Consider the following 14,082-nt stretch of genomic DNA (forward strand, 5'->3'; position numbering starts at 1 on the left):
CCCGTTTTCTGTTTTTCTGCTTTTGAAAGGGAGTGCTCCCCTCAAATGAAGAGGAAACATTTTAACTGACACAAAATTAAATGTGAAACATTTAATATGAAATATATAAAACATTATGTGGTAAATTGAATGTACCATGTGGTATTTTACCCTTGATATAGCCAAAATGTTTTTAAAAATCCATGTATTGGGAAAACCAATTTAATTTACCGTTTGTGGAGCATGCCTGCTATGTATCCTAAGTAGCAGTTAACATTTGTCAAATTAGTTGACCAAATTTATTATTATTATTTCTTTTTCATTACCTTTTCTTCCCACATAGTCCTGGCTAGCCTCAAATGTTCTGCGTACAGCTTTTGAATGCCGAGATTAGCACGTGTCATTATGTCGTTTTGAAATTAAAACATCTTCTACTCGAACAAACACATTAATACAGGTTCTATGATGTGACGCTCATTTAACTTCACAGTTCTCACTCTCACATAGGTGGGAAGGAAGCTAGGTAATAAATAGAGTTATGTAAACTGATGATCTGGAAGAAATCACTTTCTTCCTGGCCCTTTTTTTTTTCCCTCAAAGGACTCTCTAAAAATATCAGATTCTAGGGCAAGATGGTTCAGTGGGTACACCTGCCACCAAGCCTGTGACCTAATTCAATCCCTGGGACCGACATTGGTGAGAGGACTGACTGCTGCTCTCCTCTGACCTCTATCAAAGCACCACGGGCAGGTGTATAAATGTAGTAAAAAGAGTATCACAGCAACTGACATGATTTTTCGGTTAAGAGCACTGGATCTCTTGCAGCAGACTGACTGGGCTTCAATTACAAGCACCTACAAGTGCTTCAGAGCTGACCATGATTCCAGTCGCAGGGTATCTAACACCTGCCCTCCATGGGTACTGCATACATGTGATACATGCAGGTGAAACTCATACGTGTGTATACACATATACCCAGGATATCACATTTGAGAATAGTTTCATCTCCAAGGCAATTATGGTTAGTTTTAATAGCAACTTGCTACAAATTAGAATCACGTGAGTAGGAGGTCATTTTGAAGTCGGGTCCTGATTGATGTGAGAAGCCCCGCCCTGACTGTGGGTGGCACCTTCTTGTAGGAGCTCAGATTCCAAAAGGCTGCTGAGTGGATCTGTGCCACCTCGCTTCGGAATCCTTTGTTGACAGAGCTAGCATTTCTCCAGAGATTTCTGGACCCACCTGGTGGACTAAATGACTACTGGCTGTCACCCCTCAGTGACAAACAGCTGCTCTGGAACGACTCCAACTGTGGACAAGCCAGCCTCACAGATGAATACTGGCTTCTCAGCATATCAAGTGTGATTTGGCCCCGGCTACTATTTGGAAATCCACTTAATAAATTATGATATCTACAGAATACATATATGTCTTCATCCCATTGGTTCTGTTCTTCTAGAGGGCGTGACTGAAGCAGCAGTGAACAAACTGACTTTACCCAACAGTTACGCAGCTTTTCTTATCCTGGCCTTATGGAGAATTAATTAGCCAGGCACACTCATTTGGTTTCAATTGCCTATGGAATACATTAGCTTTCTCCAACCTTACCATGGCCCTGACAGCAAAAGTACTCCGGGTTTTCAAGAGTAAAGGCAGCAGAGATTCCCAAATGGTCAGATGAATTACATTGTCAGCACTGAGAGATGCATTATTTCACTGTTAGCACTGAGAAATGCATTACTGCATTGTCAGCACCGAGAGATGCATTATTACACTGTTAGCACTGGAAACAGGACTCCTGGGGGGAGGGGACATAGAATAAAACTCACCTCAATACATAGGAATGCAAACAGATCCTTTAGCATGTACACATCTCTAAGCTCCCAGGGCCTTATGCAAGGAAATAGAAGCAGAATGCAACTCTCAGTTTACTTATTTAACAGCTGTTGGTAACTTCGAGGCTCTACTAGCAGTAAACACACACATTGAGGCTAATTTCTATTTTACCATGAAGATAACCAAAACAATAGAGTAAGGGTTTTTTCCCCCCTCCACTAAATTTTTTGAAGTAGGGTCTTGCACTGAACTCCAAGTTAGCCTGAAGCTCACGCAGCCCAAGCCAGCTTCAATGTTGCAGGAACCCTCCTGCCTGAGACCCCATAATACTTGGGTTATAGGTTTGAGTGACCATGCTGGCCACAGTTGTTTTTATAGATAAGAAATGTAACCATTTAATGTTTGGACAGAAAAAAAAAATTGACACCTGTGTAAGAAGTAATGCTAAAAACCAACCAACCAACCAACCAACCAACCAACCAACCAACCTGTGGGGGGCCCATGAGATGGCTTAGCATTTAAAAGTGCTTGAGAAGAGAACTGGAATCCTCTGACCTCCATGCCCGGGCCTGCTCTCACACCCCACCAAACACTATACTAATAAATAAAATGTGCTCTGACGATATACACAAGGATTTTTAAAAAGCCGTTTATTTTAAAAAACTGGGTTGTCAAATCACATACACGAGCAGAAGAAACACAACTATTGAAGTGGCCCTGTAATACAGACACCAGTGGGGCGTTCACACAGTACCTGAAAATACAGCTAAAAAAGGGGTCTGCTAAGTACTGAGCTTCAGGCTCCTACCTGACCCCTGGTTGAATGGCTTTAGTTAGCATACAGTGAGAGGTAGAGTCCCAAGTGTAGTAGCTGATGCCTCAGGGCTCCGTTTAAACAAAACAGAAATGAAACATCCCCTCTGAGGGGGAGGCCTTGCCTATCACTTATTTCCTTGGTGCAAACAGAAGCCAAGTTTCCCTCCCCAAACACTTCAGCATTCCCAACCGAAAAAGTGTGGCGGTTTTTTTTTTTTTTTTTTAGGCAGTGTGCTGGAGACATTTAGCTTTCTTCACCTTCTGATTCAGATTCTAAGAGGAAAAAAAAGGAAAGAAAAATTAGATATTATTAGATTATGGATAAGATTCCAATGAGCAGCCCGATGCTCTGGGGTATATTATGGGTAATATCCCAATACCTGGGATATTTTCCCCCATGTATTAGTTATGTAAAACAGCTACACAAGAGAGCAGATGGAAAACCATCTGTAACTTTTGCTTCGCAGTGACCTCCAGCTCTCTAACAATGCGGTGAGTCCATGTACGTTGTTAAAGAGTATAGCCTTGGCTGGGTCTTCTAAGACCTGCTTTTCATTAGATGTTTCCACCTTAGGCACGACTGACCTGGCGACGGTGCAGAAACCCCTTCCAACCCCACCATGTGTGGCCAAGTGGATAATCTGAGTTTGATTTTATTTTTCTTTTAAAAATGTTATTACCTTGCCTTCTGAAATGAACACTGAGATGTAGGCAGAATAGAACGTTTGTGTACGAAGACATAGTAAGATTTTAAGGAGAGCGAGAGAGAGATTGAGAAAAAGAGATTGAGAGGGAGAGGGAGAAAAAGAGAGAGAGAGAGAGAGAGAGAGAGAGAGAGAGAGAGAGAGAGACTAAAATAAAGCAGTAAGCATTTGGCCAGTGACCACTAGGGCTGTTACGTGAAGTTACCTTCTTCTGCATTTTGTAGCCACTCCACAAATTTCTTCATCTGGTCAAGGAAGACGCTTTTGCCTTTGGCGGCATGTGCTTCTTTATACCACTTCAGTATCGCCTCCTCGCTCAGAACGTCGGCTGCAGTTAGAAAGCAAGCCAAGTTACCACACGAATGCCAGGTTTAAAAATAAACTCTGGGTGCAGGGGCGGCTCTGGAGGTGGCTGAGGAGTTGTAAGCATTTTCTATAGAATCATGAGGCCAAGAATTCAGATCCCACCATGGATCTGTGTTCAGGAGAAGCCTCTCACCCTAGCCCCAAGGGTATGCGTGTGGGAGACAGGATTGGGTGGCTCGCTGAATCCTAGCAGAGCCGTTGAGAAACATGAGCCTCTGGTTCAAGGTAAGATGAAATAGAGGACACCTGACTTCCTCTCTGGCTTCCATTAGAGCATCTGTCCCCGAATCCCTCCTCCCCAAGCTTGTCTCTAAGCAGCTCAGACTGGTATCCTTACAATCAGCTTCCTTATCAGTAAGGATACAGTGCTAGCAACGCAGGTCAGTACTAGAAGGAGGAAATATTATTTATTTATTTATTTTGCAAATGAACCAACAATTCCAACAGTTTAGAAAGCCATGGATGGATAAATTCTACTGAAACCTGATTATAGTGCAAACTTAGCTATGGGCTACATACATGTAATTCCAAGAGTTGGAAGGGGGAGGCCAAAGAATCAGAGATTAGAAGTCATGCCAACTACTCACTGAATGTTAAACTAGGTAGCCCACACAGGACCTGGCCTCATGAACAACAATGAATGGGCTACTTTTTCTTTAAAGAAGACTTTGTTTTTGTTGAGGAGAAATAGGCAGCAAATAGACAAGGTGGAGGCAGGGTGCAGGGATGAGACCAGCAAGTAGATAAAGACCCTCAGGGGTGGATTGATAGATAACCCAACCTTCTACTTTTTTTAAAAATTTGATCTCAGGTGACTTACTTATCTGCATATTTATTTAACGTCTAGAAGTACACTGTAGCTGTCTTCAGACACAGCAAAAGAGGGCATTGGATCCCATTACAGATGGTTGTGAGCCACCATGTGGTTGCTGGGAATTGAACCAGGGACCTCTGGAAGAGCAGACAGTGCTCTTAATCACTGAGCCATCTCTCCAGCAAAATTTATTTTCGTTGCTAGTTTCTAACTGTAATTTTGCTTCTGTTATGAACTGTAATGTAAATATCTGACATTACCATGAATAGAGGATACTTAAGGAAGGGAAATAGGAAAATGACAGTCTCCAGACTCTGCCAGGGTCCTGTAGGGTTGCCTTTCGGGATTTTTGTCCCCTGGAAGAGTCTAATCCATTACATGTACTGTTAATGCAATATTGATAGATCCTTCTAATGACATATTTGCAATTATAATATTGACTGATAGATATCACAGAAACTGTTGAATATAGACAGCATTCATTTAAAACACCAATACCATTTTAATAACAAAAATTTAGTTTTCTTTCCCTTTCTTTAAAAACAACAACAAGAACAACAAAACCTGGATTTTAGAAAGGGCTCTTAGATTAAATTGAAGAAATGGGGAGGGAGGAGGCACTAGGGAAGTGGCTCAGTGGGTAAAAGCCTGGGCTGATCCTCAAGAGGACCCAGGTTCAATTCTTAGTGCCCATGTGACAGTTAACAATCATCTCATGTTCCAATTCCAGAGGATAGGATATCCTCTCTGGCTTCCATGGGAACAGAGCACACACATGGTGCATAGACATACAGACAAAACACTCGTTTATATAAAATAAATAAATGCATGTGGCTGGTTTAGAAAACAGGTGTTTTTCCACTTAAAACAATCATTTAATGCACTACACTTTACAAATTAAAGATGTCTAGACTTATTAATTTATAAGTGTTTCTGTAACAGTCATGACCCTACAGAAGTATTCTAATCCTCCAGCCTTTTTGTTGCTTCTACTCTCAGCTCTCCACAGCCTGAACCACCAGTCCAAGCCCATTTTTCAAAAAGGGAAAAAGCCATGATGTTGGCCGTAGGAAGTTACCTGTTGCTATTCAAGAATGCTTTGCAGTAACTTTTCAAGAATACTAATTAGGGTTTGAAGAACCTCATGAACGGTCCATTGTCTTTCAGACACTACTCATTTTAGTATTTTCCAAGTCCTTTTGATCGTGATCCCCTCCACCCCTTATCCCCAGGAATATAAGAATTTTCAGCTGTGTGCCCAGTCATATACCGTTTTTGTTCTCCATCTCTGCCCTGAACTACTATTCTTATAAAAAAAATACATCATAAGATGCAACACTTATGGGAAATTGACAAGTATATAAATGGAAATGGTGTTCTTTCCACACATGAATGAATGGGGATCAGACAGAATGAGCTAGACAGCTGATTCACCTGCTGCTCAGGGATGTTGCTTGCAGGCCTTCTGAAGGCAGAGCCTATGCTTCTGTTATAGCTGCACAGAGGGGACAAAAGGAGCCAGGCACACACTAAAATGGGTCAGTGACAGGGACGGAAATGATACCAAAAGACTGGCAAAACCACATCAAATATATCGACTGCTAAAATCACCAAACAGTACAACGGAGAAGTCTGAGAAGCTAAGAACACCATTGATCAGTGAATATTTCTTTGAAAGATCAAATCTCCAGCACTAGAGACCTAAAGCCACTAACTGAGACAGTTAGGCACACGTGGATATTAAAAAGCTCAAGAGGGCTAGAGAAATAGCTGTGGGTAAGTGTGCACTGTTTCTCTGTTTGCCCTCTGAGATCCTTTGGTTCCCAGTACTTACAAGTCATGACTGACTCCCTACACACCTCCAGGCCTACACTCCTCCTTCTGGCCTTAAAAGGCATCTGTATACAAAGACTGATGCAAACAAATGCCTTTAAGGCCAGCAGCACAGGGGACAGAGAGGCAGATGGATTTCTGTGGGTTCAAGGCAAGCCTGGTCTACATAGTAAGCATTTTTCTAAAACTAGGTTTTATTCTCTAGCTCAGGCTGGCCCTGACCTTGTAATCCTCCTGCCTCAGCTTTCTTAAGAAGCGGGGACCACGGGCAAGAGCCACTGGGCGTTTTTGTCCTACTAAGAAAAAGTGGAGGAAGGGGTTTGTTAAAACTACAAAGCACACGGTGTTCCCTCAGGCTAGACGGTTTATTTTCATTCCATCTTGCAGTTTAGAAAGTTAGGAACTCCTTTGTGTATGTAATTTCCAGCTCTGAACAAGGGAGTGGCCACATAGCACACATTCATTATACAGACAGCAGACAAACACAGGAAACAACAAAGAGGCCGAGGGAGACTTAACTTTGCAACATGTTATCTTTATAGTTAAACCTAAAATCCAGAACTGTCATACAGGAAAACAAGTCAAAGAATAATTAATTCTCCTTCCCTCCCTCCCTCCCTCCCTCCCTCCCTCCTTCCCTTCCTTCCTTCCTGTCTTTCCAGGAACTCGCCTTGTAGCCCAGGCTGGACCTGATCTCACAGAGATTTGTCTACCTCTATCTCCCAAGTGCTTAGTCTAGAGGCATGCACCACCACTGCCTGGCTCATTTTTTTTTCTTTAAAGTAAACCAAACCAAACCAAACCAAACTGAACCAAACCAAACCAAAAGCCTTAGAACAAGAAATGCCCTTTTAGGAATATGTGTAGAAGGCACAGAGTTAACCTATGAGTTTTCTGTAAGTAAAATGCAGCTGGGCACAGTGGGGAGGATGAGTGCCTTTCATCTCAGCATTTGGGAGGCAGAGTCAGGGGGAAGCTCTGAGTTCAAAACTAGTCTGGTCTACACAGAGTTCCAGGACACTAGGGATACTGGGAGAGACCCCTATCTTTTACCACACCCCTCAAAAACAGCAAGTCCTCAGAAGTCAGAGGCATGGGAACCCTGGAAGTCAGGTTACTGCGCAGGCAGTTGTGAGCCCTCTGATGTGGTTCTAGGAACTGAACTCATGGCCTCAGCAATACTCACTTTTAAAACTGCTGATCCCTCTTTCAACACCTTGGTCTGCAAGTTCTCTAGAGCTAGAGAGAGCTTGAAACTCACTGCTCATCCAGTCTTTCCAGGCACAATACAAGAACATCTAAGTCCTCATATCTATCTGCTACTGCACAAGTGCCCGCTGTGTAAAATAATAGTGAAGTGAAAAAAAGGATAAATAGGGTAACCTAGCAACACTCTTAATGGTGGCAGGAACAACTATTCTTCAGGCTTTTCTTGTTCAAGAGAAAATAAGGAGCATTTTACTTAAAGAAAAAAAAATGTATGTATAAATCTTACTGAAAATTATAAAATTACCAAAAAAAATCACTATTTTAACATCTCAATAATATATAGGTCTCTATCAAAAAAAAGAATTTTAGGTCTCTATCAAAAAAAAAAAAAGAAGGCGGATCCCGGCCCGCAGCAGCTCTCTGCTCCCAAACCCCGTGGGAGAGAGAGACCTCACCGCCTGGTCAGGTGGGCACTCCTGAGGCTGCAGAGCGGAGAAGACCACCAACACTGCCCACCCCTGCCCACATCCCTGGCCCAAGAGGAAACTGTATAAGGCCTCTGGGTTCCCGTAGGGGAGGGCCCAGGAGCGGCAGGACCCCTGCGCCTGAGACACCGCCTGAACCTGAAGGAAACAGACCGGATAAACAGTTCTCTGCACCCAAATCCCGTGGGAGGGAGAGCTGAACCTTCAGAGAGGCGGACACGCCTGGGAAACCAGAAGAGACTGCACTCTGTGCACATCCAGACGCCAGAGGAGAACACCAAACGTCATCTGGAACCCTGGTGCACGGAGGCTCCCGGAAAGAGCGGCGCAGATCTTCCCGGTTGCTGCCGCCGCGGAGAGGACTTAGGCAGTACCCCACGAGCAAACTTGAGCCTTGGAACCACAGGTAGGACCAACTTTTCCCCTGCAAGAAACCTGCCTGGTGAACTCAAGACACAGGCCCACAGGAACAGCTGAAGACCTGTAGAGAGGAAAAACTACACACCCGAAAGCAGAACACTCTGTCCCCATAACTGGCTGAAAGAAAACAGGAAAACAGGTCTACAGCACTCCTGACACACAGGCTTATAGGACAGTCTAGCCACTGTCAGAAATAGCAGAACAAAGTAACACTAGAGATAATCTGATGGCGAGAGGCAAGCGCAGGAACCCAAGCAACAGAAACCAAGACTACATGGCATCATCGGAGCCCAATTCTCCCACCAAAATAAACATGGAATATCCAAACACACCAGAAAAGCAAGATCTAGTTTCAAAATCGTATTTGATCATGATGCTGGAGGACTTCAAGAAAGACGTGGAGAACTCCCTTAGAAAACAAGTAGAAGCCTACAGAGAGGAATCGCAAAAATGCCTGAAAGAATTCCAGGAAAACATAAATAAACAAGTAGAAACCCATAGAGAGGAGACACAAAAATCCCTGAAAGAATTCCAGGAATATACAATCAAACAGTTGAAGGAATTAAAAATGGAAATAGAAGCAATCAAGAAAGAACACATGGAAACAACCCTGGACAGAAAATCAAAAGAAAAGACAAGGAGCTGTAGATACAAGCTTCACCAACAGAATACAAGAGATGGAAGAGAGAATCTCGGGAGCAGAAGATTCCATAGAAATCATTGACTCAACTGTCAAAGATAATGTAAAGCAGAAAAAGCTACTGGTCCAAAACATACAGGAAATCCAGGACTCAATGAGAAGATCAAACCTAAGGATAATAGGTATAGAAGAGAGTGAAGACTCCCAGCTCAAAGGACCAGTAAATATCTTCAACAAAATCATAGAAGAAAACTTCCCTAACCTAAAAAAAGAGATACCCATAGGCATACAAGAAGCCTACAGAACTCCACATAGATTGGACCAGAAAAGAAACACCTCCCGTCACATAATAGTCAAAACACCAAACGCACAAAATAAAGAAAGAATATTAAAAGCAGTAAGGGAAAAAGGTCAAGTAACATATAAAGGCAGACCTATCAGAATCACACCAGACTTTTCGCCAGAAACTATGAAGGCCAGAAGATCCTGGACAGATGTCATACAGACCCTAAGAGAACACAAATGCCAGCCCAGGTTACTGTATCCTGCAAAACTCTCAATTAACATAGATGGAGAAACCAAGATATTCCATGACAAAACCAAATTTACACACTATCTTTCTACAAATCCAGCACTACAAAGGATAATAAAGGGTAAAGCCCAACATAAGGAGGCAAGCTATACCCTAGAAGAAGCAAGAAACTAATCATCTTGGCAACAAAACAAAGAGAAGAAAAGCACACAAACATAACCTCACATCCAAATATGAATATAACAGGAAGCAATAATCACTATTCCTTAATATCTCTCAACATCAATGGCCTCAACTCCCCAATAAAAAGACATAGATTAACAAACTGGATACGCAATGAGGACCCTGCATTCTGCTGCCTACAGGAAACACACCTCAGAGACAAAGACACACACTACATCAGAGTGAAAGGCTGGAAAACAACTTTCCAAGCAAAGGGTCAGAAGAAGCAAGCTGGAGTAGCCATTCTAATATCAAATAAAATCAATTTTCAATTAAAAGTCATCAAAAAAGATAAGGAAGGACACTTCATATTCATCAAAGGAAAAATCCACCAAGATGAACTCTCAATCCTCATCTTCGGTTGGTTTATATACAAGTGTGCAATTTCTAGGCTTGAAAGTAAAATGATGCTATCTGGTGCTGGATAGAGGAGCCTTATTTTTTATTATGGCAGCTTGCTATTTTTGTAACATGGTGATTTGGTTGAACACAATAAAGTACAGTAGTAATTGAAAAAAAAATTATGAGACTAATCAAATTTTTACTGTCGGAATAGAAAGTCTATAAAATTTAAGAAAAAAAAATATATATGGCCCAACTATGTAAATATGAGTATTGAATTTTCACAAATGTGATAAACTATTGCCTTACTTAATAAACAGAACTTATTGCCAGCCCTTCAGCTAAATCTATTATGTCATTCACTCTCCAGGTTTCAATGACTCTCAGTCTTCAATGATGATTCTCTTTATTTCTAACATTATATATTTATTTTGCTTATCTTATATAATTTGATTATGTTTGTGAGATTCATTCAAGTTATTGAGTATACTGAGTCATGCATGTATAGAATCATACAAGATATATTCAAATGTTAACAGATATATTATTTCTATATATAGGCTACAAGAAACAGTGTTTCTCAGATTTATGTATATTTTGTTGCATTTTACTATGGTAGAGTTCTTTGTTCCCATGTGTGCATATTTAGAAGTTATAGTTTTCCAAAGTGATTTTAAAATGTCTTAAAATTCTAAGTCATTCAATTTATTTTATTGCTACAATATTTTGTTGTAGTTTAACGTTTTCATTTTTCTGTTAACTAAAGTTTTGATAAACTTTAAAAAAAATAAAAAAAATAAGAAAAAAAAAGGAGGAGGAGGAGGGGGAGGAGGAGAAAGGAAGAAAAAGAAGGAGGAGGAGGAGAAAAGAAGATTAAGAAGGAGGAGGAGAAGAAGGAGAAGGAGAAGGAGAAGAAGAAGAAGAAGAGGAAGAGGAAGAGGAAGAGGAAGAAGAAGAAGAAGAAGAAGAAGAAGAAGAAGAAGAAGAAGAAGAAGAAGAAGAAGAAGAAGAAGAAGAAGAAAAACAATCTGATTTCCATTCAAACCAGGAAAATAAATGTGATGCAGGAGCCTTTCTGGCTACAGACATGACTGGCTTCAGGTTACTTTATGAGCTGACTGCCCAGTCAGTGGAAGGACCACTGCCTTTTATATTCTAGGTGATTTCATAATTTCAGGCCATCACTCCATAGAATTTGGGACCGGAGACCAGTCAGTCCGTCAGTTTTAGCTCTTGTCATCGGTTGCCATGAGGAGCATCCTGGAGAAGGATGCTGGCATCAGCAGGTACAGAGAGAACTCAGCACTCTACCTGCCACTTCCACCCTGCCTGCTCTCCACAAACCTCATGTGTGAAGGCTTGTCCCCCATCTCATGGGACTATTACAGGTGGTAGACCCTTTTGCAGGTAGGGGCGGTGGCAGAAATAAGGCGCTCGGAGTGGGTCTCTGAAGGTTGTGCCTGGCTTCAGGTACTGGTCTCACTCTGCTTCCTGTGAACAACTTCTGCCACATGCCTACTATCATGGTTTGAAACCAGTGACACCATTTTCTTGAATGAACATTTTCTTTTCTACAAGTTACTTCTGTCAGGTACTGTGGTTACAAGCAAGGACAAACTGTGCTGATGTTGTTCCTAGTAACAAGTCATCTCTCTCTCTCTCTCTCTCTCTCTCTCTCTCTCTCTCTCTCTCTCCCTCTTTCTGTGAATTAAATATTAAATAAAATAGAAAAATGGGGGCTACTTTAGAGAAATTAACATTTAAGCTATGGTGCCTCAGACAGAAAACCTTTCAGTAACGCAGTGTTTGGTTGCGGATGCAGAGGGTAGAAGGCAAACGCAGAGCCCTCTTTCTCAGCCTCAGATGAGTCGGCTGTGGTGTGGGTGGTCAGAACTGCTGGCGAGGTGCTGGCAGTATAACCTGAACAGTTCTTTAAGGAAACTCATTTTGTACAAACGAGGGGGTTGCCAACAGGTATGTATGCACAGAACATGCAGACACCATATCAGAAGAGGCTGTCAGATCCCCTCAATCTGTCATTATGGATAATGGCGGACCACCATGTGGGCGCTGGATACTGAACCCAGGTCCTCTGCAAGACCAACAAGTCTCCCTAACCACTGAGCCACCTCTCCAGCCCCCAGAATTTTCTTATTTTTATTTATGTATATTGGTGTTTTTGTCTGCATTCATGTCTCAACATCATATGCATGCAGTGCCTGAAGAAGCCAGAAAAGGGGGTTCATTCTCCCAGGGAGCTGGAGTCATGCACAATTGCTAGTAACTATATGGGTGCTAGAATTGAATTTGGGTCTTCTGCAAGAGCAGCCACTCAGTGCTCTTAACTGAAGTTGAGTCTCCTCTCTAGCCCCAGGTTTAGTTTTAATGAGACATTTTGGTGAGCCTCAAATTTAAAGCACTACTAGTATCTTTGGTCCACATCCAAACAGAACTAATGATGAATAATCTCAAATGAGATCTAACAGTTACTAAATTTTTTTTTAATTTTAAATCAAATTATACTTAGTTTATTTATCGTGTGTATGCTACAGTGAGCCACATGTGGAGATCAGAGGACAACTTGTTGGTTCTCCAGTTCCACCACGTGGGTGTCAGGAATCTAACATCAATTGTCACCTTTGGCAGCAAGTTCCTTTATCTACTGAGCCACCTCCCTGGAATGGCTACTATATTCTTTTACTAAAATAAATATTACAAAATACCTCACCGTCTTAGTTTAGGTTTCAAATGCTGTGATAAAACAATGACCTTTAAAAGCAACTTTGGGAAGAAGGGGTTTATTTCAGTTTACAATTTGTAGTCTGTCATCCAAGGAAGTCAGAGAAGGAACCTGGAGGTCCTATGCTGCTTACTGGTTTGTTCCTCATGGTTTATTTAGTCTGTTTATTTATAGCATACTGGTCCACCGTGCTAGGGGTGGCACCGTGCAAAATGAGCTGGGCACTCCTACATTAGCCAATTGTATTAAGAAAACGCCCCAGAGGTTGTCCACAGGCCAAATTGGTATGGGCATTTTCTAAACTGAGGTTCTTTTTTCCAAGTGACTCTAGTAGTGTTAAGGTTACTTAAAAGTAGCCAGTACACTTATCGTTCTGCAAACATGAATGTCACCCCCCCATCCCAACCACTGGTGAATAAGATGAATTCATAGTGAAACGAATTTTCCACTAAGCATTTAAAAAATAACTATCAATCAATCATGTTAAAAAAATTTGCAACACGAAGTCTAAAGTTATTATTCAAAGTAGACAACTTTGCTGGGCAGGTGTGAGAGACGCAGCTGTCCATCACCCTAATTAAGGCGATAAGGGGCTGGGTGGAATAAAGGAAATGGGTAGGAGTCGGGGGCGGGGGCAGGAAGGGGACAGGAGTGGGTAACAGGGCATGTGTGAATATGATCAAAATCCATCATATGTTCAATTGATACTAGTAAAAAAACTAAGAAAGACACTACTGTCAATTCTGAAATCACAAAGGGAAAGTAAGGGCTTAGCTTATATTACTTTATATTATGCCACTGCCACTTATGCATGTAACACCTCTAATGGGCCTTCTGCAATGCTCAAAATCTATCTCCCAACTGCTCCTTTCCCCCTCACAGAACTTGCAATCTGGCCCTCGGGCAGCCGAACATCACTTCTGTATGCTGTAGGTATGGAGACGGAGATCAGCTAGAGCGCTCAACACTCATTTTTAGTGCTAGTTGTCATGGCAACCTAAAACCTTATAAATACAATAAAGAGACAGTAAATGCGACTATTTAAAAATAGCCTTGCCTTAGAAAAACAGGAGAATGGCTGGGCCAAATAACTAAAATGTCAAGCGAAAGGCTAATTATTGCAATAATTTTCAAGTCAGCCTTATG

At 41.7% G+C, this 14,082-nt stretch overlaps 1 protein-coding gene across 2 annotated transcripts in view; it reads right to left on the bottom strand.

Annotated features, from left to right (window-relative positions):
• Positions 1–2,854: 2,854 nt before the first annotated feature.
• Bzw2 (basic leucine zipper and W2 domains 2) overlaps positions 2,855–14,082 on the bottom strand; it is a 60,560-nt gene continuing 49,332 nt past the window's right edge. The window contains exons 11-12 of one of the 2 annotated variants that reach the window (NM_134402.3): positions 3,539–3,661; positions 2,855–2,902 (exon numbers count right to left, since the gene is read on the bottom strand). In NM_134402.3, the coding sequence (NP_599229.1) occupies positions 2,874–2,902; positions 3,539–3,661 (152 nt within the window). In that variant the 3' untranslated portion in view covers positions 2,855–2,873. Of the gene's footprint in view, positions 2,903–3,538; positions 3,662–10,944; positions 13,941–14,082 lie in introns of those variants that run through there. The other variant, XM_063261524.1, reaches the window with a different exon arrangement.

This window comes from Rattus norvegicus, chromosome 6 (assembly GCF_036323735.1).
Source record: "Rattus norvegicus strain BN/NHsdMcwi chromosome 6, GRCr8, whole genome shotgun sequence".
NCBI classification, from domain to species: Eukaryota; Metazoa; Chordata; class Mammalia; order Rodentia; family Muridae; genus Rattus; species Rattus norvegicus.